The 25,303-nt window shown below is 36.0% G+C and overlaps 1 protein-coding gene across 1 annotated transcript; it reads left to right on the top strand.

The window, feature by feature from the left end:
• Window positions 1-1,518: 1,518 nt before the first annotated feature.
• Window positions 1,519-25,262, top strand: LOC138321232 (KAT8 regulatory NSL complex subunit 1-like). The gene is made up of 8 exons (XM_069264743.1): window positions 1,519-3,548; window positions 9,717-10,576; window positions 17,118-17,217; window positions 17,432-17,517; window positions 17,988-18,128; window positions 19,022-19,289; window positions 20,398-20,548; window positions 23,023-25,262. Exons 1-8 carry the CDS (start codon window positions 2,194-2,196, stop codon window positions 23,710-23,712), a joined length of 3,651 nt encoding a protein of 1,216 aa, XP_069120844.1. The 5' UTR covers window positions 1,519-2,193; the 3' UTR covers window positions 23,713-25,262.
• The last annotated feature ends 41 nt before the right edge of the window (window positions 25,263-25,303 follow it).

Genomic DNA, 25,303 nt, shown 5'->3' with positions numbered 1-25,303 from the left:
AATGGATGCATCTAGATATATTCCAGAAAACATTTCCGACAATAAGACAACTAAAGAAAAATCCGTATATGAGAAATAAGTAATTATAGACTATCAAGATATAGATATCCAATCAATTTGATTGGTATATCTTTATTTGCAGTTTAACACACGCAGTTCATATGCTATATGTACATAACACACTTCTGTAATTTCACAAAGTTTTTTTTTCTTTTCTTTTTTTTCAGAAATGAAGTCATTTTTATGAGTATCGTCATTTGGACATTAGTGAATGCAGGAATGTCTCCATCATTCTGCAAGTATTTCTTGCAAAAGATTCAAACTAATATTTATGTAAAGAACAACTTTCTTTTTGTTTCTGTGTAACATTAAGGTAGGCCTACATTTAAAATCCACACTAGATGCAGTTTTATCACCGAAACAACGATTAATTGTTACCCCAATTATGCAAGTCTTTGTGATCAAATGTATATAGGCCTTGGTAACAGACTTAGATAGCATTGCATACTATGTATGTCTCTTGTAAAACACAGTATAATGCAGTATATCAATTATTTTTGTGATGGCATTATTTAATCCTAATTGTAAATTTTTGTATTGCAACAAATGATAATCTGATCGTTTGCTTTCACGAAGAAATCAGTTTAATTCGGGATATGTTACTTTATTATATATAAGTTATAACCATTTAAATCTCAATATGGACTTCATCTGAAGCGAAATAAATAATAAAACATGTACATTATACTGATAAATTAGCAGATTATTTATTTTGACCTATAAAACAATGAGGTGAACAATTAAATCGCATGTAGGCTAACTAGTACAAGGAGCGTTTTTCAAGGACGTACCAGTTTCGAAGATTTTTTATACGTGCTTAGTGAATTTAATGTGTTCTTACAACAAAACATATCGGAAAAAATGTATAGCCTAGACCGGTTTTGGTTTTACAAAACTAATAGTAAGAAATGTTACATAAATAGAAATGAATATTTTGATAAACCGTATCAAGGTAATGTTAATTATATAAACACGGTATAAACTTTTTCTATGTTTATTACAATATATAAATGCATACTGTAATTTGTGAAATTTAATTAGTTCATAAAAAAGTTCATAAATATAAACATTTGTTATTTAATGTAACGCGACCTGTGTGTGCATTATAGGTGCGAGTCCTACATTTTACCCGAAATATAGCTACACACACGAGGGAAACCACCTTACGCACACTTTCATTCTGCTCTTCCGTCTACTGCTTAGTCAACGTTCCACTCTGTCTGTAGAACATTTGTGGTAATTTACGGAAGAATTTATTAAATTGAAAAGAGATTTATTTTTGAAATAATAATATTGTATTGGCTACATATTTTAATTCAAAAATTATTAATTCAAAATCAATTAAAAGGTTGGTTTTGTCCTTTTATACTAGGGAGGAAGTGTATTGGATTTACTCAGACAAATCTCACGCAACTGGCCAATCACACAATTGCGCCTAGAGGGATAGTCGAAATGACGCATTACGTTCTAGGTATTGCCAGCCCGCATTTTTCCTCTATGGAAGATTGAGCCCAATGAATATACACCTTATCCAACGCCATTACTGTGCTGCAAAGAATGGCAGGGCGTACTCCAATTTACTGCAGAAGTCTATGGATTTCGAGGCATGATCTACGGTAAACAGCATATCATCTGAAAGAAGAAGATTTTTTACATCGTTTGAGATATAGTGTATGCACAAAGGACATAAAGTGAATGCATAATAAGCGTCGGAAAATGATTCAGACATAACTTCATGCATGTGTGCTTAAGGGACGTGGCCAGATCACGTGGTTCGCTGCTTTTTGCTATTTAATTATTCGTTTCTCAGAGAAATGGCAATATTTTTGTATCCTTGCATCTTTTCGAACTATTATCTGACAATTGGATGTACATAATGGTGAAATAGACGTCAGTTGGAAGGAGACACCAGCTGATTTGCGGTTTGTTTTCATTTGAGAACTCGACAGGGAATTGACAAAAAAGTCACGTGCTCTGTGATTATATTAGGACAAGACGACAGGATTTGTTCGTCACCCAGTATTTCTGTGTTTTTGATAATGGTGTTATAACATTTTGTTAATGTATTTTGTAAATGTCGTGACGTTAAACCCTGCCATTTCTGATGGTAGACACTATTGAGAGGTCACGTTTATGTCGGTCCCCCTCTCATTGAGAGTATGTTGTATGGCCGCTATGGCTCCCGCTCTTACGGAAGCGGCCACACAAGCTCATATAAAACTCTCTGAATCCCCACCCCCAGCTCCACCCGAGCTGCCAACACCCATTCTAAACGGAAACGGACTGACCCATCACAAATCCGAGAAAGTACCGACGGCGTCGTCTGAACGCGACAGATTAGGCGCACCGTGCGCCAAAGGTAAACAAGGAAGAGGCATCGTGGGGTTCACCTCGCATTTGACCTTGCAACAATTACAACAGGCTCACAAACAGGGGTTACTCAAACCAGTTGGATGTAAACAAATTACTGCAGCGAACTTAAAACACTTGAAATTAGTTCAAAAATTACCCCAAATTTCTCAAGAACATTCTCTGTCATTTTCTGTTTTAGAACAGAACAGCAATCAAATTGACGTTGATGAGAAAATGAACAAGACGAACTCCGCTAATGAGACGAGAAGCACAGGTAAACAAGGTGGATTGATAAGTCAGATTAAACGTGAAGATTTTCAAGTTCCAGAAAAACGCAATCTCCCCAACTATAAACAATCATTGGATGTGAAAAATTGTAGTTTGGGTGAAGTTGTTCAGCACTCGTCAAACTGTAGTAAAGAGACAGATTTTAAATCTCAGCCAACTGCACAAGTAAACGATTTAATAAAGTCATCTGGATCTGATATGGTTGCTTCAATGGGGAACGGACCAGATGTCAGTGAAACACCAATTAGCAAATCGAAGGAGCAGACTGAAACGGCCTGCGAGTCTGAGGTTAAAAAACTCAAATTATCCGAACAAGTTGGTAGAAAGCAGCATGTGCTTGAAAGACGTACACAAGCATTGCTTCGGAGACTGCGCCGTATCCAAGGAAATCATCTAGAAAGTCATGTTCGAAATCAGTTAAGCAGTTTTGTAAATTTTCAGAACAGTAATTTACAAACAGTTGCGAAAACCATTAAATCAAGCAATAGTAATAACAATGATCTAAAAACAGACTTGTTTCAAAGTGAAGATGTTAAAAGTTTGTCAACAGCAGCTCTTGTTAATCTTGTGCGGAAGTTGCAGTCCTCCAACAACAATAGCAAGACTTCACTACAGCGTCTTGTTAGTCAGACTAAAGCCGAGAAGGACATTGTCTCTCAAGGCGTCTTATCCATTGATGAGGAAACATGTACGGAATCCAGCCGTGTCGCAGGACACCTTACTATGAACTTGAAGCATGCACAAAGTGCCATAGATTCCGATGCTACAGAAAGTAGTTCAGGAGGAGAGAGTTGTGATGAAGATGATATTTACTATGACCGAGACCCCAAGGCGACTTTAAACCCTTTGTAAGTATACTGGCATAGCCTATCAATGAAGAAAATGTCAAATAAAATTGAATCGGACAAGACTAAGGTAGGGGAAAAAATAAACAGGAGACGTAATTAGTTATCTCCAGTTTCTTATTTTGAATTTGAAGTCAAACATACAGGGTAGTTCTAATACTTTTGTATGCTTAGTGTTTGAAATTAAGAGATCAATGCAACTACCTGGTATTGATCTTTATTTCTTGATTGATCAATTTTTATGCAGTCAAGTGCTATAAATCTAAAAAAAAATCCATAAAAAACTCATTTAATTAGGTCATGAGCGTTTACAGAAATGTGTAATACAAAATATTTCATTGATGATTTACCATAACTGTTACATGAGTATATATGATATACACACAGACTGATGTGTCGGAAAAAATGTATGTGTGTAATAATATTTATCTTGCAGCTGTTCATGTGTATTGCATCAGTGTGTGTCATGGCTATTTATAGCACATGTCTTGCTATGTGTGTGAAGAACATTGCATTGATTCTCCTTGATCTAGAGCTGATGCACAAAAAAATATAAAGGCAGTTTCCCCTCTAAATAGAAATTTGAAATAGTAGAAAATCGTAAATGAAAACTTTTGATATTTGGGGATATAAAAACCGGAAGTTACCATATACTTGCATATGTTCACAAGTTAAACATAGTTACAGACACATGCATGGAATGCATAGACCTAGTAGCACATATGTTTAGTGAGACACTACAGTATTGTCAACTTTAATAAAAATCAATGAATATGTAGTCAGCATATTGATAAAGATAGGAAAAGGCAGTCTACATTTTATTGCTGACTGCCAGCTCCGGATGATAGATTTACCTATTTGCAATACGGGAGTTTCAAGATCCCAAAACGACGTGGGTAAAGTACATTTTCCTGTCGATTAGTCCCACCTTCCAGTGATTATGACGTCTCGAAACTCGCGTCAAATGATGACGTCATAATCACCGGATGGTGGGACTAATTAACGGTAAATTGTACTTTACCCACGTCGTTTTGGGATCTCAAAACCCCCGTATTGGTGATTGACATGCTGAGAGTTATAACTGGTCACAAAATTTACAAAGGTATTTTACTATCTAATTCTTATTTGAAATAAATAATACATAATCAACAAATGCTTTATCATATACGAAAAAAAAATCTATTCACCTATTATTGATATTTTACCTTGAACTACGTACACAGGGAAAATAATTTTAATACATCATTGATCTGATATCGTTTGAGTCAAATCCCTTTGCCATTATTTCAGGTGGGGCGGAGAATATATAGTTTGCTCATGCATGTCTGTATCTCTACCTCTTCTTGTCGCCTCCTTATTTCATATGGGAGCTTGAGTGAATACTCTAGGTCCATGTCCAAAGATAAGGAAACTTTTTAATGTTTAGTAACTCTTGTTCCTGGGCTCACACTAACTTTCCAGTTTGCTTAGCAAAAGTTGCGAAAGTGATTTTTTTCTCTTTAACAAATAAGAATTTCATCTAGCAAATTGCGCATTCACAGCATTTCATAATGAAAAACATTTAATTACTAAGAAGCATCAAATAAAGTATTTTATGCATCAAGTGAAAAGTACAAACTTACAAAAGATCCTGATCATTCAATAAACCATACTCCGTCGTGCGTATTGTTACTTTACATCCCTTCAAAATTAAAATATATATATGGTACAGTAACTGATTAATTTATCAACTGTTTTAGATTTGCTATGAATGTAATGCAACTGAAAAAAAAATATGTTTGAAGCTTGTGTCCGTGTGTTTGGAAATTGGGTGTGTTAAGAAAAACTTCATCATTTTTCAGCATGGATGTAGGACTGTGAGACTGAAGGTGCATATATGTGTGTACTGTAATTACTAGAGCTGAAACGAAAAGCAGATTTTGATATTGAATATTCGTCTGATGTGTATGTTGGAATTGAATATTCAGACCTTAATGTCAAAGATCTTTGAAACTCCCAAACTCTCCATACGCATTCAAACTTCCTTGCTACTGTACTGGAAGTAAAGATGGGCTTCGTCCTTTGTGTAATGAGCAAATGCATGTTGTTGTATATATCGATTAAACAATGTTTTACAACAGTGTGGTGTACTTTAATTTTATAACATCGGTATTATGCCCTTAATTACGTGTATTTTTTATGTGCATAAAATTGATTGCTGATTATTTAGTTATTTAGTTTACACAACAAAATTGTTAGACAGAATCCCAGGAAAGACCGAGATAATTATGTGTAACCAGAAACATGAATTAGAGAGATTGGCGACTCCGCCTTTTTTACAATCGGCAGATGTATCTCTGTATGTGCAATTGTGCATAGGTTGGTTTTTTTTTAGATAAACTCTTAAATTGTGAAATACAGCAGAACAACATATGTTATAAAAGTTAAGTAATTTTCAAATGCTTTGAGTACAATTTTGGAAAGAACAAATAATATTTATATTACCTTATATATATTAATATTAAACAAAATGCACTTCCTGTTTTGAATGGCCGATTTTTGAAAAATCATGTAAAATTGCTTATTTAAAAAATCATATTAATCAGGACAATTGGTCAAATCAAACCATAATATAATGTTTAAACTTTTAATTTTTATTGATGTAAAAATATCATGTTTAGAAAAAAAAAATACTGAAAAGTAGCCAAGGCAAAAAAGCTATAAATGATTTTACTATTATTTCTCGATAACTGTCTCACTGAAAATTGTAGCAGAAAATTAGTCAGACATTTTGTTGCGATTGTAAACATGCATGCAACCACACTTCAGTCGGTCGATTTTCAGTGAGTCAAATCATTAATTATTTTCATCTTTATCATATTTCAAATATACTTATTTCTTTTTAAAAAACACTTTTACCGGCATTTATCTGATATAATATAACGTTGCTAAACTGACAAATAAAATGAAAATAAAACTTTCAATTTTCATATATGTGAATAACAAGGTAAAAATAATGCGTTATAACTTATAAGGGATATCAGAAGGCAGGTAAATATTTATCGAATATTCAAATACTATTTTACTATTCAAATATTCGGTAAAAAGGTTTTCATTCGCGAAAACTTGAATATTCGTTTCAGCTGTAGTAATTATGTCTGACAAGACATTCACTAGGGCTGTGGATTGTCTAACATGTGGCGATCCGATCCGATCCACGATTCAGGGTTGACGATTCACAGATCGGACCACGAATCACCAGTTAGATACAAGCAAAATATTGATAAATCAATAATGATCTTATATATTGATAAATGTTTGATTGATAATAAAACCAATTTTAGCAGTTTTACATTCCTTATCATTTAGCAATAGAGTTACAGGTGAAGTACAGTAGGATTCAGTCACTGTAACTGTAAAAAAAATCAAATCATTTGAATTTTGAAATAACGTCATCTCTTGCATCTAAGTCAACCCATCTGTGAACAGGTACACTGTATATAAATTATCATGGTAAGGCATAAATCACCATATCAAAACATTTCATTGTTACTTTTATTTTGGTCAAATACAGCAAAACATTGAAATTAAGGGGAAAAAAATATTTAAAATCTATAAGAGAAGTCACAATTTACTTTAGTTCTAGGCCTATAGTTTTTATTTTTAGCCCACCATCATCAGATGGTGGGCTATTCAAATCGCCTTTCGTCCGTGGTCCGTCGTCCGTCCGTCCGTCCTTCCGTCCGTCCGTCCTTCCGTCCGTCCGTCCGTCCGTCCGTTAACAATTCTTGTTACCGCTATTTCTCAGAAAGTAGAGAAGGGATCTTTCTCAAATTTCACATGCAGGTTCCCCTAGGGCCCTAGTTGTGCATATTGCATTTTGGGATCAATCGGTCAACAAGATGGCCGACTGGCGGCCATCTTGGATTTTGATAGTTAAAGTTTGTTACCGCTATTTCTCAGAAATAACTAAAGGGATCTTTCTCAAATTTTACATGTAGGTTCCCCTAGGGCCCTAGTTGTGCATATTGCATTTTGGGACCAATCGGTCAACAAGATGGCCGACTGGCGGCCATCTTGGATTTTGATAGTTAAAGTTTGTTACCGCTATTTCTCAGAAAGTACTTAAGGGATCTTTCTCAAATTTCATATGTAGGTTTCCCTAGGGGCCTAGTTGTGCATATTGCATTTTGGGACCAATCGGTCAACAAGATGGCCGACTGGCGGCCATCTTGGATTTTGATAGTTAAAGTTTGTTACCGCTATTTCCCAGAAAGTACTGAAGGGATCTTTCTCAAATTTCATATGTAGGTTTCCCTAGGGGCCTAGTTGTGCATATTGCATTTTGGGACCAATCGGTCAACAAGATGGCCGACTGGCGGCCATCTTGGATTTTGATAGTTAAAGTTTGTTACCGCTATTTCTCAGAAAGTACTTAAGGGATCTTTCTCAAATTTCACATGCAGGTTCCCCTAGGGCCCTAGTTGTGCATATTGCATTTTGGGATCAATCAGTCAACAAGATGGCCGACCGACTGACGGCCATCTTGGATTTTGATAGTTAAAGTTTGTTACCGCTATTTCTCAGAAAGTACTAAAGGGATCTTTCTCAAATTTTACATGTAGGTTCCCCTAGGGCCCTAGTTGTGCATATTGCATTTTGGGACCAATCGATCAACAAGATGGCCGACTGGCGGCCATCTTGGATTTTGATAGTTAAAGTTTGTTACCGCTATTTCTCAGAAAGTTTTGAAGGGATCTTTCTCAAATTTCATATGTTGGTTCTCCTTGGGCCCTAGTTGTGCATATTGCATTTTGGGACCAATCGGTCAACAAGATGGCCGACTGGCGGCCATCTTGGATTTTGATAGTTAAAGTTTGTTACCGCTATTTCTCAGAAAGTACTTAAGGGATCTTTCTCAAATTTCATATGTAGGTTTCCCTAGGGCCCTAGTTGTGCATATTGCATTTTGGGACCAATCGGTCAACAATGATGGCCGACCGGCGGCCATCTTGGATTTTGATAGTTAAAGTTTGTTACCGCTATTTCCCAGAAAGTACTGAAGGGATCTTTCTCAAATTTCATATATAGGTTCCCCTAGGGCCCTAGTTGTGCATATTGCATTTTGGGACCAATCAGTCAACAAGATGGCCGACCGACTGACGGCCATCTTGGATTTTGATAGTTAAAGTTTGTTACCGCTATTTCTCAGAAAGTACTGAAGGGATCTCTCTCAAATTTCATATTCATGTTCCCCTTGAACCCTAGTTGTGCATATTGCATTTTGGGAGTGATCGGTCAACAAGATAGCCGACCGGCGGCCATCTTGGATTTTGATAGTTAAAGTTTGTTAACACTATTTCCCAGAAAGTACTGAAGGAATCTTTCTCAAATTTCATATGTAGGTTCCCCTACGACCCTAGTTGTGCATATTGCATTTTGGGACAGATCGGTCAGCAAGATGATCGACAGGTTGCCATCTTGAATTTTGATAATTGAAGTTTGTTACTGCTACATATCTCAGAAAGTACTGAAAGGATCTTTCTCAAGGTTCATATATAGTATGTAGTAAAAGTTTGAAAAGCAGGGAAAAGATCCCTCTTTCTGTTGTCAGACATAGATCATTCTTTGGTGGGCGCCAAGATCCCTCTGGGATCTCTTGTTAATTAGGTGATTTATGATTTTGACTCATAATTAGCCTACCTTTCGTTTTTGACATGGGGTTCACATCTACAGTACTCAGTTGCCTAATATAATATATTCGTATTTTTACATATTTCCGACCCGTAATGAAAACGAAATCGATAATAATCTTTTACATCTCTAGAAGTCAATAATTATGATTTATCATTATTATTTTATGAAGAATTTACAACATTGCATCGAAGCGTGGGTACGAAAATAACATGTTGCTAGCTTTACTTCACGCAGCTCTTGTGTACTTCCGGTCTACTTCAAAGTGAAAACATCGATGATATTCAGACTTTAGTGTACATTCCTTCACATTTTTGAGCTATGACAGCATTAAAGAAGGTATTATGTTTTGCTTTTGAAAGATCGCGATCCACAAATATCAGGAGTAACGAATATTCGTATCCGATCTTTCTCAATAATTCGTGAATACTCGAGTACTCGGATACTCGTTACAGCCCTAACATTCACATTCTAACAAAAACATGAATTTTGTTTTAGGCATCGTAGAGCAGAGTGGAAATGGGCAACGGATCGTGCAGCAGTGGCATCAAGGTGGACGTGGCTTCAAGCGCAAGTGTCTGATCTAGAGTATCGTATACGACAGCAGAGTGAAATTTTCAAACAGATTCGACACACAAAGGGAAGTGTGATACTTGGCGAGGCTCCTCCTCCCGAGGATTTGAGTATCCGACTAAAACAAGCAAGGGCAGCAGATTCCAAAATGTCCCCTCTGGATGCTAAAATTGCTAATTTGCAAAAGAAAAATGAAGCCTCGCCATGTAATGTTTCAACTCTGCTCATGAATGTGAATGTGCAGGCATCCAAACTCACAAAATCTTTAGGAAATTGTCTGTCACCTGCACAGGGGGTTAGTAATAGTAACAATATAGGGGATAACAACAAAATAAAGGGACAGCAAAATCATAGTACAAAGCCTCTCAATGGCATGATAGGGCAATCTCATGAACAAAATGCAGCGTCAGGATCATCATCTGATGCTCCAAGTACGCCACAAACACAAGTAGCTATAGGACCAGCAGGGGATAGTGTTGCATCAACACCCGAGATTCCAACATCACCATTCCCACCCGATATGACTTGTCAGGCGGCCAGGTGTCGACCTGTTCGAAGCTATCGGAAACGGAAGCTTCTTTGGACATCAGGCCTACACCAGCGTAGTCGAAAGGCTGCACGATTATCCACTGTCCGATGTGAATGTTATCCTCCGAAGTCATCATGTCCAATGTGTGGTGGACGGTATAACAACACCCAGAGTGTCAACCCTGACAACATGCCGATCCAGGAGCGTGTATCCATCCTTGACCCTGCATTTCATCCCGTTCTGTCTTTCACACAAGGTAATAACAATGAAATATAAAATTTTAACATAAATTTGTGCATGCAACATTGATATCATATATGACTGATTTGTATATTGTCATGTATGATTAATTTTTTCAGGACGGTACATTCATTTATTCAGGAAATATCACCATACAGATTGCTTTGGTTTATTATCATGACTTTCTTCTTTTCAAAAATGAATTAATCTGGGATTATTGTTTGAAATGCTGATCATTATATTAACTACATTTGTCATGTTGATGTGTATTTTCATATTAAGCCGTTTTATTATTTTGATACATGCAATACAGTATCATGCTATAGTATGATGAAATGCATATCACTTTACATAACTACTATATAGTCTCTTCATTTGTTCCTATTCATGTAAGATTTTACATTCAGGAGTCTAAAGTAGAAAGTCGGCTGTAGGGATCAATATATTGACTCACATGTGCAGAGACAATTTCAAATATATGCGTGTACACATTATGTGAAGTACTACATGTACAGTAGCCAGCTGTATAGATTGGGCATGTGTCACAAATAACTACATGTATAATTTGTATATGTTGCTTTCCCACATTGTAATGGTTCAGTTTTATTGGAAGTGGTAGGAACCATAGCGCTGATATATAGTACAAACACTAGCCAGGGTAATCTAAATAAACCCAGACAGCAAGATTCCAATGTATTTATTGGTTCATCCATTCATAATAAGATGAAGTACAGAAATTCCTGATGAAGTCAGCAACATTTCTTATGAGGATAACTAGTTTTATGGATGGTCAATTGAACTTGATTTTCAGTATATGATTATAATACTAGTCATTACTCTTTAATAGCTTGTATCATCACTTATTGTAACTTATAGAGAATCGTATGACTGAAGTTTCTCTTGGTCACCGAAGGGTGACAGCCTGTCACAGCCATTGTGGGGGAGTCATTTGTATTATACTGTAAGTGAGGCCGACAGATTACAAGTTAGCCTACAAGGTCACCTATTCATTCATATATCATTCAGAACTGTTTGATTGATTTTCTCACTGGTGTAGTTTAATGTATAAAGGTATAGAGATCGAAGGAAGACATCTTCTAGACTATGATGTTGTCTGGTCACATATGGGTCCCTAAAGATGTTCTCAAGTGCTTTGTTGACATCAAAGAAAACTGTATTGCCTGTTAATGATGGATACATCTTGATATCTCTTGTCTGCATCTACACCTCAACCCAGTATCCTCCACAAAGAATCCAGTATACCAAGTTACCTCCTCATTTACACACCTGTAGTTAATGGAGTAGCTTTACTAAGGTATCATACATTTACAGTTTCCAAGCATACAATACAAATTATACAATGCAAGTATTTTTATCACTAATAGAACAAAGCTTTAATTTATAGCATCAGTCTTTGTCTTCCTTTTCTGTTTAAAATAAAAATTGTGAGTTGTAACTTGTCTAGAATTTATATGGGCAGTTGATTGTGTAAACTAAATACCTTTTCATGGTTGATGTTGATAATTGAAGTTAGCGCTAGGTTTTCCAGAACTATATCTATAAAAAGTATGTGGTCCGTGGTCCGTCCGTCCGTCCGTCCGTCAGTTAACAATTCTTGTTACCGCTATTTCTCAGTACTAAAGGGATCTTTCTCAAATTTCATATGTCGGTTCCCCTAAGACCCTAGTTGTGCATATTGCATTTTGGGCCCGATCGGTCAACAAGATGGCCGACAGGCGGCCATCTTGGATTTTGATAGTTAAAGTTTGTTACCGCTATTTCTCAAAAAGTACTGAAGGGATCTTTCTCAAATTTCATATATAGGTTCCCCTAGGACCCTAGTTGTGCATATTGCATTTTGGGACCGATCGGTGAACAAGATGGCCGACAGGCGGCCATCTTGGATTTTGATAGTTAAAAGTTTGTTACCGCTATTTCTCAAAAAGTACTGAAGGGATCTTTCTCTCTTCTCAAATTTCATATATAGGTTCCCCTAGGACCCTAGTTGTGCATATTGCATTTTGGGACCGATCGGTGAACAAGATAGCCGACAGGTGGCCATCTTGGATTTTGATAGTTAAAGTTTGTTACCGCTATTTCTCAAAAAGTACTGAAGGGATCTTTCTCAAATTTCATATATTGGTTCCCCTAGGACCCTAGTTGTGCATATTGCATTTTGGGACGACTGGTGAACAAGATGGCCGACAGGCGGCCATCTTGGATTTTAATGGTTAAAGTTTGTTACTACGATCTTTCTCAAATTTCATTTACAGGTTCCCCTAGGACCCTAGTTGTGCATATTGCATTTTGGGACCGATCGGTAAACAAGATGACCGACTGTCAGCCATCTTGGATTTTGATAGTTAAAGTTTTTATCGCTATTTCTCAGAAAGTACTGAAGGGATCTTTCTCAAATTCCATGCATAGTTTCCCCTTGTACCCTAAGCTAGTTGTGCATAGTACATTTAAGGACTGATCCATAATGCCTTTCGGGACTGATCGGTAAACAAGATGGCAAATCGGCCACCATCTTAGATTTCATTGTTGAAGTTTGTTACCACTATTTCTTAGAAAGTACTATAGCGATCTGTCTCAAACTTTATATGTAGTGTGTTTGAAAAGCAGGGAAAAGATCCCTCTTTCCATTGTCAGACATAGATCATTCTTTGGTGGGCGCCAAGATCCCTCTGGGATCTCTTGTTATAATTTAGATAGTAAAAATGATATATTTTGTATTTATTATTTTTACATTAACTTTATTTTTTGAGTTCACTTCAGTTGGAGAATATGCTCAATTTTTAGTTTTTGAATCTCTTTGAAGATGTTAACATGAACAGCCTGGTTATAATTATACCATAGTACAAGTGGATAGTGTTAATTAATAATTCTTGCTCCATGAAGAATTGATGATCCCAGAGGGCACCAGTGCGTTTACTGAAGACAAAGGACATTTTATGTAGAGATACACAGGGTAGCCTGTTTAATGTAGAGTGTGTGCAGATCTGGTACAAAGGCTGCCACACTGATGTATGTACAGTATATCTAATTAGGATCAATATCTTAGGGAAGTACTGGGTGTTTTCTACCAAGGTGATAACCAGGATACAGGGTAGTGTGATCTGGATCAATACTTATATAATAATATCTACAGGACAAACTCTGTATTGTAGTAAAATTTGGTTGTAACTTGTACTATCATATCAGGGATTTTGCTACTGTAGAATCTGGGGCCAAATAAGGGACCCATTCCCCTCCGAAAATTTAGCTAAAATTCCCAATTTGTAGCTAAAAATTCCCAATCGGAATCTTAAATTGAAAGTCTGAGTAATGTCATTCTTGGTATGAAATTGTCATGATATGTTGAATACTAAAACGGAAATAAAAGTCGACTACAATGATTGAATGAACACTACAGTCAACTTGAAATATTTCAGATGTCAGTGATTTTTCAGGGTATTTTGGGGAGGAGGTTTTTGGAACAAATTGGGAATTTTTAATCCCACAAAGAGCAGTTTTGGGAAAAAGCTTCCCATTACTGAACATGGTATTTTAGGTGATTAAATATTGTAAAACAGTAAACTGTTTCATTTTATCAAAAGATGATGACCATTACAACAGCTTCAGAGTCGGTTGTTTTAGATTAAACAACGAGGAGAGAGATTTTCGGGTTTTGTTTTTCTTTCAGAGATTTGATTTGGGAAATTTTCATTGTAATTGGGGAAAAACTTGGGGGGTTTGGCATTGGGAATGGGGTCGTTTACTGACCCTAGTTATATAAGGAGAAAAATCACTGGATGTACAATAAATAAACAGTTAAATCATAAAATAGTGTCTTTCTTTATTTAGTCATTTTTCCCAATTTTATGTTATGCCGCGTAAAATTTCCCAATTCGATGGACCCTGGACCCTGTAAAAAGACTGTAGGAAAATCCCTGCATATATATGAATCAATACCTGAATGTCAACCCTTGTTTATTGTACACAAGTGCTGTATACATGTTGTGTAAGTCTCGGTTATGATTTGGGATTGATCAAATGAAGGACAAACCACCATACTGGTACTGCATGAATATAGCCAATGTCCAGATGCTTTACTTAAAACATTTTGATGTGATGTAACAAAGTACTAGTATTTATGTCAAACATGACGTTATCTCATAAAGTGGGCTGTTTCCTCCATGTGAGTCTTTGATATGGCTATAAAATATAAGATGGTTGGCCATGGCTGTGATTATGGCAATAGGATTGCAATTGGTAGCAAATACACAAAGGACATCTCTTGTTTTATAATATTTGATTTTCTTGGCACATATTGTTGAATGCCAGTATATATGTACTAGGTAATGAACTTGAGAATCAGGATCCGAGTTTTGTGCCAAAATTGAAATGTGTGTATTGTTAATTCGATTTCTTAAGCAGAAGACTTTTGTAAAAGAATGATTTTATTTTTGGTTCAGAATATTAACTGTGACTTTAGAAAAGTTAATTAATAGTATACAGCATTGTTGCAAAATATTTTAGGCAAAACCACTCAGTCTTGAGATACTAATGGTTGGCACAGATATTTCTGTTTTGATAAGTGTTGTGCGGTGTATATATCTGTTCCTCTAGGTACATATGCGTAGTAATGTTAATTGCTGGTGATTACATACTGATAATTGGTCACTGATATAGTAATGGACATTGGTCAGTCAGCTGCTGCTGTATTAGTCCTGGGATCATTGATTTTGTTAACAGTGAAATATGTTCAGTTAGCATATGGACGTGAATAGTTGGCGTAATGATAAGAACATCTCGAGCTCTGACTAGCTTTATATTCATTTATGTAATGATGTATATCAAGCATACAAGAGTTGATTTAATGATGATAAATTGGACCAATGTATATATACATATCAACCAAATTTGTTGTTCAGCCATTCCATTGAAAATAATATTCATGATGAAATCATCTTGATAAGTTGCATAAGTTCAAGGTAATTAGACAGTACTTTTCCAGTATTACCATTTTAATTCCAAGGAAAAATTGTAAGCAGAGTTAAGATACTTAACCTGCTAGAACACATGTATCAGTAAAGGAAAGTGCATACAGGAAATAGAGCCAAGTGCATTGCTGGATAATACCCCTCCCACAGGGCCACTATGACTTTTAACAAAGACTATTCCATTGTGTAGGGGTCAGGGTCATCGAGGTAGTACAGATAATCAGATGAATCATGCAGGTTAAAGGGTCGTCGATGTACATCATGTCGACAACTTACAACAGTGCCTATATATGTGTGCTACTCCATATAATATTAGTTTGTAGCATGTACACATATACGTGTCTTGAGGACAAACATGTACATTGCTATAATTATAATTAAACAGAATTAAATAGCCTAAAAAGGCATTACTCAATAATTACAATTCAGTTTTATTATTATTAGGTCATATCGAAATTAAAAATATTATACACTACGTATACCGCAAGTCAAACCTGTCTATACTATAGAGATCACCTATAAGGGACATTCAGGAAAATAAATAAAGCCAAGTAGTCCATTTATGTTGAAATATGGGTCAAACTCTGGCGAAGAAAGGGTCTTATAAACAGGTACACTGTAGTTGTTATACACCCGTCACTAAGGCAGGTTTTATTGTACATTATAATACAATATCCCTGAGCACTGGTTCTCAATAGATAGTAGGATGATCATGATTGAATTATGAAGGAAGTACACATATTATGTAAATGAGTATTATTGGTAAATGAAAGGGGAAGCTTTCACAGCCTATATTGAGTCTTTGTTATAATAGCATCTACAGCCTTAGAGCTTGTGTACCGGTATACGTACTGTAATGATATATCACTATTACCACCATAAATTGTGACGGTGGAATTAATGACAGTTTACTAAAGGTATTCAACTGTATACACACATGTAATGTACAGGTAGACCTGTGCATATGTGTATATGTATCTTGCCACGGTAGTAGACCTTTGAAGTTTCCCATTGAACACAGCTGCCAAATTATGTGTTATTGATAACCGGTAATGTCAGAATGTGAATGTCAAGCTTCGCTGGTCAAAGATTGATTCTGTAGCTATATAGTCGGTTCCTTTAAATAACTGTAAAGTGTTATCACAAAATTGTGCTGCACATTTATCATCATACATTGATCAAGATGTTATGTTATAGTGAAGTTTCGTCCTTGGGTATAATAATAATTAATGCATGCTTCCATATCCATATATACAACTCCTGAGAGATGTTCTATGAAAAGTTATATATATGAAGTCAGTTTATATATAGGATGTGAAATTGTTGTAGTCCATATGCATTTGTTTGTTTCTTTTCCAAGCAGCAGTTGAAAAGAAATGTGTTTGCAGCAGCTTGAAAATTTTAAAATCTAGTGAAGAGTGTACTTAAATGTATAGCAGAGTTATTTAAGTTCATATAAACCTCTCTTTTAGATATTTATTATAATGAGATATGTTATTATTTTAAAGAATTGTTTTCCTTTATATTCCTTTGTAAAATGCCTTAATTGATAGGTTGTTTGTATCTTTACAGAAATTCCACTCCCTATCCACTTTGAGGCACTCCTTAAGAGTGGAGAATGGCAAAACAAACCACCCCCGAAAAATGCAAAAGCTCTCGCAACAGAGAGAAGGTAGGCTGTCGTTCCAACTTCCTACAAGACAGTTCATGCAGAGCAAAGTTCTGTATCTCTTGCAAAATGGTTTCTTAACAATCTAACAACAAAAAACCAAAAAAAAAAAAAAATGGGCCTTAGTATTTATTTATAGAATATTTCTTAATTAAAGTTTCATTTTCTGAGTTGTAATTTGTTGAAATTAATTTCATGTTATTCTTTTTCAAACTAGGCGGCAAAAGTTGATGAATCAGCAACGCGTTAACAAGAAGACCAAGTATGCAAAGGGTGCTGCTGCGGCTCTCTTGTCGTCTGCCAGTAAGTCATCTCAACATGGTCCACTGTCAAATAAGGTTTCTGGGCTTTTAAAGGGCTGCTGCTTTTTGGGGCTGATAACTGATCTCATTTTCAGTGGAATTTATTCCAAATTCTTGTTGTGTTTCCCAAGAATTCCATTTTGCCTCTTGGAAATATCCTTCCCAAGTTGCAAAATGTTTTTTCCACATTGGGTAAAAAATGCCCTTTGCTTTAAAATTTTGATTCGAAAAAGCCTTACCTCTATTAGAATCTGGAATCTAGCTTTAGACTTCCTTTAAAAGACACATTTTGCCATAGAATCTAAAACATTGGGATGGAAAAAAAACATTGACTGTTTACATTGAACTACCCAATAATGATTGATAAAAAAGTACAGGTAAAACTTCAATGAAATGATGAAATTGCAAAATAATGTGCTTTTAAAGTTATTTGAAATCTAGGTTGTATTGTATTTGTTGTATTTCCAACAGAGTTACGTAACAAATATGAGAGAAGAACCCCCACCAAGCCAAGATCTGCAGGATTGTCCATGACTCCTAAAAAGTCTGCAAAAGAAAGACGTCTAGCACGTTCAGACATGAAGAGGCGAAGAGTTGCACAATTAGCGATGGGTATGAAATGACTTCCAACACACTATAAGCAGCTAAGAATATATGTTTCTTCCACAAAGCACAAGGATTTACCATGATGTTGAAATTAGTGTTAAATATAATATAGAATATTTATGAAGACAGAAACATACAGCTTTGATTGACATGAAAGAAGAAAAAACAAATTTACACTGTAATGGAAACAGGTTGTATAATATATATTGAAATGCTGCTAAAAATGATTATACTCTACCAATGCTACCTCAAGTAGAGGTTGTGAGGTTGCAAGGCGAGATAGCAAGATTGGGTGGCTGGTAATCTTTTGTCCTCGCCACGCAACCTTGCGGTCTTGCAGAAGGAGACAAACCTTAACCAAAACAAAAAATGCACCAAAATGCGCACACATGTGTCCCCAAAACACAGAAAAAAATATGCAAAATTGAGACAAAATATTATTATAAATATGTTAAAACATTGGTATGCATCAAAGAGAAAAACATTTTTAGAGCAATTTTTATTTTAGTTCGGTTTGTTTCCTCATATAAGATTGTGAGGCAAGGTGGTGAGAATATCAGCTGACATCATAATTTCTTCTTGTCATCTTGTCCTTGCAATCTAGCAACTACATGTACATCCCTTGCAATTGTGAGGTGGCCCTAACTGGCCACCATAATACACATACATAACAAAATTACTTTCTCAACAACCGCAAACAATCTGATATTTTGTCATATTTAAGTTGGTATTTATTATTGGTAATGTATGTTTAAACCTCATCTGAAGGTGACAGAATACATATAGTTCTTGTTGTTAAACCTTTACATCTCAACTTTTAACAGCCATTTCATTCTATCTGAAGAATATGTTTCTAAAGTACAGTTTTGATTTTATTTTACTTAATTCTGTTTTTGCAGCACTGAAGCAAAACGACAACCTATCGTTATCGTATTCAGGAGGCTACTCTGACATGGACGGTAAAAATATTCTCACCTCTCCCATCAATAAAGAAGGAGGCAGTCTATCATCAAGTGCACCTTCGTCCACCTTGAAGGAAATGAAAGATGCTCAGTGGAGACGACGTAGAGAGAACGAGTATGACATCAACAACATTGTCATCCCCTACAGTATGGCTGCTTCTACGCGTGTGGAGAAACTCCAGTACAAGGAGATTGTAACACCAAAGTAAGTCAGGCTACATGTAACACCAAAGTAAGTCGGGCTACATGTAACACCAAAGTAAGTCGGGCTACATGTAACACCAAAGTAAGTCGGCCTGTAGCCTACTGTTAACCAACTTTCTTTTGGGTACAACTTACTTTAGCAAATTTCACGATCCAAGTAAACTTGCCAAGGTTTATCTTTGCGAATTGATATCTCTATCATTTGATATTGATAAGAATATTCATTTAATTTTTAAATCCCCGAATGTTAATCTTTGCAAATTTTTTTAATGGAAATTGCAAAATTTAATAATCACGAAAGAAAGCTGGTTTACAGTATTTTGTTATAGCTGATATTTTCTTGAGCTTTTAAGCTGAACATAAAGCCCCATTCACGAAACATATTTTCTTTAGCTTTATAGACAGACATAAGGCCCAATTCTTGACAGAAAGTATTGGAAAGTTTGGGAAATTTTACCAGTACAGTACCCATTTTTAGCTAACCTGACCTGAAGGGCTGGTGAGCTTATGTCATGGCACGGCGTTCGTCAACATTTCCTTTAAATCACTACTAGTCATAGAGTTCTTCATGGATTGTAACCAAATTTGGCCACAAACATCCTTGGGGGAAGGGGAACAGAACTTGTTTAAATTTTGGCTCTGACCAAATTTGGCCACAAACATCCATGGGGAAAGGGGAACAGAACTTGTATAAGTTTTGGCTCTGAGCCCCTGGGTGGGGGGGGGGGGCAGGAGGGGTGGCGTTCAATAGGGGAATTAGAGGTAAATATTTAAATTCCTTCAGAAAAGAAACAATGAACCTGTATTTAGAACATTACTTGGCATTACAAACCAGGTGAGCAATACAGGCCCTCTGGGCCTCTTGTCTTTCAAAAGAGCCCTTCTTAAATTGATAGTGATGTGTCACAGTAATTCTTTGGGTAAAGGTTTATTTCCATCTAAACACACATAAGGCATAGAAACAAGAATTTTGCAGTGGGTAAATTGTTTGTTGTAACTTAATATTCATAAGGCATCATTCACATTTGTCTGTCCATTTGAATGCTTTTCATAACTTGAGTGATTATATATATATATATATAGTGATTATAAATGTGACTGTGTTTTAGGTGGCGAGACCTGACCAAGGGCGATGGGGAAGTCCAGGAGGAAGAGAGTGAGGAGTCTAATCCAAGTAAGGAGATTGAAACTGAGGAAGAGAAACCTCAAATCAAGGAACCTGTAGATGTTCCTAAAGAAGTTACAGAGGAGGAGGAAGAGGTAATGTACCTAATTCAGGTGTACAGTAGACTGCACATTATGGACCAAACTAATTACGATGCTCTCTGATACGCTCAATACAAAATCCAACAATGCCCTGTTCGGGGTCACCTCAGCATGACCAAACAGCATGTTGCCTATGAAATCTTTGGCATGATTGAAATCAAATTTCTCGGAAACGTGAACGGTTTCTAGTACATCCCGAGATGTTTCCATGCTAGACCAGGGATTATGCTAAGGTGACCCCCAAACAGGAAGTTTGTAGATCTTGTACTGGAGCGTATTTAAGCATTAAACTGTCGTACTATGGAATCTATAGTCTGAATAGATGCCAGAACTTTGCAGAAAATCTTCATAAATGCACTAGCATATTATGAAGAGATGATTGCCTGCAAAGCTCTAGCATCTATATAGATCACAGGGGTCTACATTAAGGTTTAACCGCTTGCCCAGTACCAGACTAAATTGCTGAAGGACAAGTGAAAACATTACAGCACTTGACCGATGGGACAAGTGAAAACATCTGTTTCTTTGTTGTTATTTACGAATTCAATGTATTTTCATAGTCCACATTCAATACTCACTGTAAATGAGGTAAATAAAATGATATTTATTCATTTTAAAATGTTAAATTCCACTTGTACATTTGTTATTGTAGAATGATTTGTTAACATTGTACTTGGAATCAAGACATACATAATGTGCATAGCACTGCTTAAAAATCTTATAATAAGTTGTGTCGGACAAGTGATTATTTCATTCGGACAAGTGAATTTATCTTTCCAATATCCAAAGGGACATGTGCATAAAAAGTTAATGTTGACCCCTGGAACAAAGATGTCACAGGAAGGTAGTTTAATGCTTATATTTACAGAAGATAATTCAATGCTTATATTAACATTATCAACTCATTTTAGGGATCTAATCTCAGCAATTTTGTCTTGATTACTTCTTTTCCTTATACCTGACATCCTCGATACTCCAGGGGGTACGATCACTTACAATCTCCACACCCCTGGACTATCTCATAGTAAAACTGGAGGCAACAGAACAGAACAGGTTTTTTAGTCGTTTGATGTATATCAAAAGAGCCATATAACGGTACACTGTGGTTGACTGTGGCTTTGATGTTTGGCGTCGCTCTCTATGTAGTCTTCAAAGGAAATCTTTGCTGGTCTGTGATTGGTCAAAAGTTTTCCGCTGAGCTTTCTTCAATTTCACTTTGAGATAGTCCAGGGGTGTAGAGATTGTAAGTGATCGGAGTATCGAGGATGTATACCTGATGAGCAAGAGATTATCTAAAAGTTAGGTTGATGCTTATTTGGAATTGTCTTGCATGTCTATGGTGTATCTTTTTTGATGACATTTTAGAATATTTCCCAACCAAAGCTTGTACATTGTTAAGGTATGATCAAAGGGAGGTAATGAGGTTTTCTGTCCATGAGCAGGTGAAGACAAGTTTAAGGGTAAACAGTAATTGTGTAGTTTTGGTCTTTATTTCTGCCTGGCCAATTGAAATAGAGGCCCAAAAAAAGGTGAGGGGTGCTTATGGGGTCGAATACGGTAATTGAATTTAAAAATCAAGAGTCAATTGGCTTCACCCTTTTTGCTGATCCAGTGTAAACTAGGGTACTTTTTGTTCATATCCCATGTGATCTAAGGGAGGTAATACAGTATTTCGTCATAGCCAAGCAAAATTTTAATGTTGATTTCTGAAATAACTCTTTTTTTAACAGATCAAAAGCCAAATAAAATATTTTTGAAGGTATTTGGTGGTAAAGAGAAACCAAATATGATAGACAAGCAAAAAATTCCATCGGAAAGTATTAGTGGTTTGAAAATTACTGTATGTTTTCATGACTTAATCGCAATAATGTGGTGTAATTTAATACCGAGCAACAATTTGTTTGCAAATAAGATGTAGTCTGTTGGGGATCAATAAATGTCAGTGGTATAGTTTACTTCTACCATATATACTTTTCTTGTATTAATACTGTTGTATTCTCCTTTAAAATCACACTGAACAAATATACATCTAAATAAAACATTTCCCTATCTTACTGCCTCTCATAAATTTTCTGCAAATTTTACAGACATATTATGTGTAATATTTTGCAAAAATATCTTATATTAGTTTTCTAGCATTTTAACAAAATCACTGTCATGTAGCACCATGGTTTGTAACAATAAGCAGACAAATCAATCCTAGATTATTTCTTAAACTGTTATTATATATGTCTGATTTCTGTTGTTTAGTTTGAAGATCTTACTATTCTATATGTCTGATCTCTGTTGTTTAGGTTGAAGATCTTACTATTCTATATGTCTGATCTCTGTTGTTAAGTTTGAAGATCTTACTATTGTATGTCTGTTTTTTGTTGTTTAGTTTGAAGATTGTACTATTCTATATGTCTGATCTCTGTTGTGTTGTTTGAAGATCTTACTATTCTATATGTCTGATTTCTGTTATTCAGGTTGAAGATCTTACAGATGAATCATTCATAGAAAGACACAAGACCTGTGAAGTCCAAGAAAAGAAAAGATTTACCTCCTTCATCCAATACCCGAGTCGTCGACAACGTGGTTCAAGAGGAGAGGAACAACCAAGAACTCCAGCTATCCCCGATGATATTCAGATGGATATAAGTGTAAATGAACCAATTCTTCCCTTGTCAAGTTCACTCTCCACCAGTCCTTCTCCAACCCCACAGATGCAAGCATTTAAAGATGAGGCATTCAGGAGGAGAAGTAGTTCAGCCTCCTCTCGACGCCTCAGTATGAGTGCTAGCATGGACGAAAACAGCCGAGACTCACAGTTATTTGAAACTGTGGAGTCATGCTATGTTGAACCATGGCCAGAGCGAATTTTCCCATTAACTGAGGACGAGTATGAACAAATGAAGATGGTTCAGCCGCCAGCTGTCCGTGTACGTCGCGCCCGCATGTCGAGCTCACGCGTTTCCCTGATGAGTGAGTACGGCAGCAGTCACCACCAGCAAGATGATTCGATGTCAGGAAGCAGTCATCCTTGCTCCCCTCTCCCAAGTACATCATCAGGATCAGTCGTAGGGGAGGATCCCAACGACCCGGAATGGATGGTCAACGGGGAGAAAGATAAGGAGAAAGCCTCAAAACAATCTGTCATCCTGAAGCTAAAACGATGAGATGGTTCCACTGTGTTTGGGAATAAATCATCACTCTTGAAAAGGCTAATTTACATGTTAGCTGAAGGTCTCTACTGGAGCTATCCAAGGAAGGCTGAAGGTTCGTCAATTCCCGGATTGACTGGAGAAAGCCTAGAATCTCTCCCAAGAAAGAAGTAAGCCTTAGGATATGACCAGAGTCTCCAACAGAAGACATTCGCTGGTTGGAGATTGCCTAGAATCTCTGTACAAGGCCTGTATGCCTAGGAATAGGTATGACAAGTTATAAGGACCTTGTTTGTTGGAAATAGCTTTAGGGTCTATTTTGATATATGTATGAAATGCTTGTTTATGATGAAGTGTTTTATTATATATGTCACACAATGAAGGAAATGAATGTAATGGGAAGCAATAGGACACGGCACATTGATATTGGTTTATAATATATTTGCCAGATAGCAGAAGTCTTTAATTTAATCAGGTTAATCCCATTGTTATGGAAATCACAAATGTAGTGCTGAGAACATACTTACATCAACAAGGAATTGTATATATCCGAGGGAAAAGCCAGAAAATCTAGTCAGAATAGACTTTGAAAAGAAAAAAAGGTCGAGTGAGTTAATTGATCAATTAAATCCATACAACTGAAGTGCTAAATGTTTTGGAGGAGATAAAGGGAGAGACTATTGTTCAAGGTGTTAAACTTTCTTCTAGTTTAATGGCTAGTTGGTAGATTTTGACCAAATGCCATGAATTTGTAAATAGGTGTGTGTGGAAGTTGCAAGGGTCTGATTATTTCTGTCCATGCATTTAAATGTATATGGTCTGGTCAGATTTAGTAGAGTAACAATTAACAAATTATGTTCCGTTTAGAATTATGCTGATTCGTACACAAAGAAACCATCTGTATACTGTGTATAGTTCTATATTGGAATCTTTTGTGTTCAAATCCAAAAAATTTAAATGTTCTTGAAATTTATTATGAGGATATTGACTGTTTAAGAACAGATCTAGATAAATTTATGTTTGGACAAGAATCATGTATTGAAATTGGAATCAATTACCCTAGATTTGTTTTCTCTGTTTGTCATTTACATATTGTTACTTAGTTGTCATTATTGAATTGAGTGAATATTGACAGTGATATATTTGTGCCATTTGTGTACTGTAAATCAGTGATCCTGTCTGCACCAGACCTAGGAATGGTCACCAACCCTGTTGTCAGCTGTGTATGTTTGTGTAATGGTAACACATCTTTTGAATGTAGATTGCCAAGGTTGGCCACTATTTGTCCACTGATCTTAATGTATAGTGCTGTTGATGAAACGTTATGCATTTTTGTTATAATATCTCCCTATTTTTCCATGATATTTGACTTTTCAATAGTTGCATAATAACACCCAAGAAAACTTGACGTTTTTGGATAATTATCTTGTGCTTTTTCTTTATAAATTTGCAGTGCTCAGTATTTGTAAAATCATGCTACCTTTTACGAATTGATCACTGATTTCACTTGATGGTTATCATCAACAACATTGTTTAATTAACTTCATAGTTCTCTAGTATTATTTCTCCATTATTATGATATTGTTATATAAAATCTACTGAAAGC

The sequence above is a fragment of the Argopecten irradians genome, chromosome 4, assembly GCF_041381155.1.
Source record: "Argopecten irradians isolate NY chromosome 4, Ai_NY, whole genome shotgun sequence".
NCBI classification, from domain to species: domain Eukaryota; kingdom Metazoa; phylum Mollusca; class Bivalvia; order Pectinida; family Pectinidae; genus Argopecten; species Argopecten irradians.
This window is presented reverse-complemented; position numbering and strand designations above follow the sequence as displayed.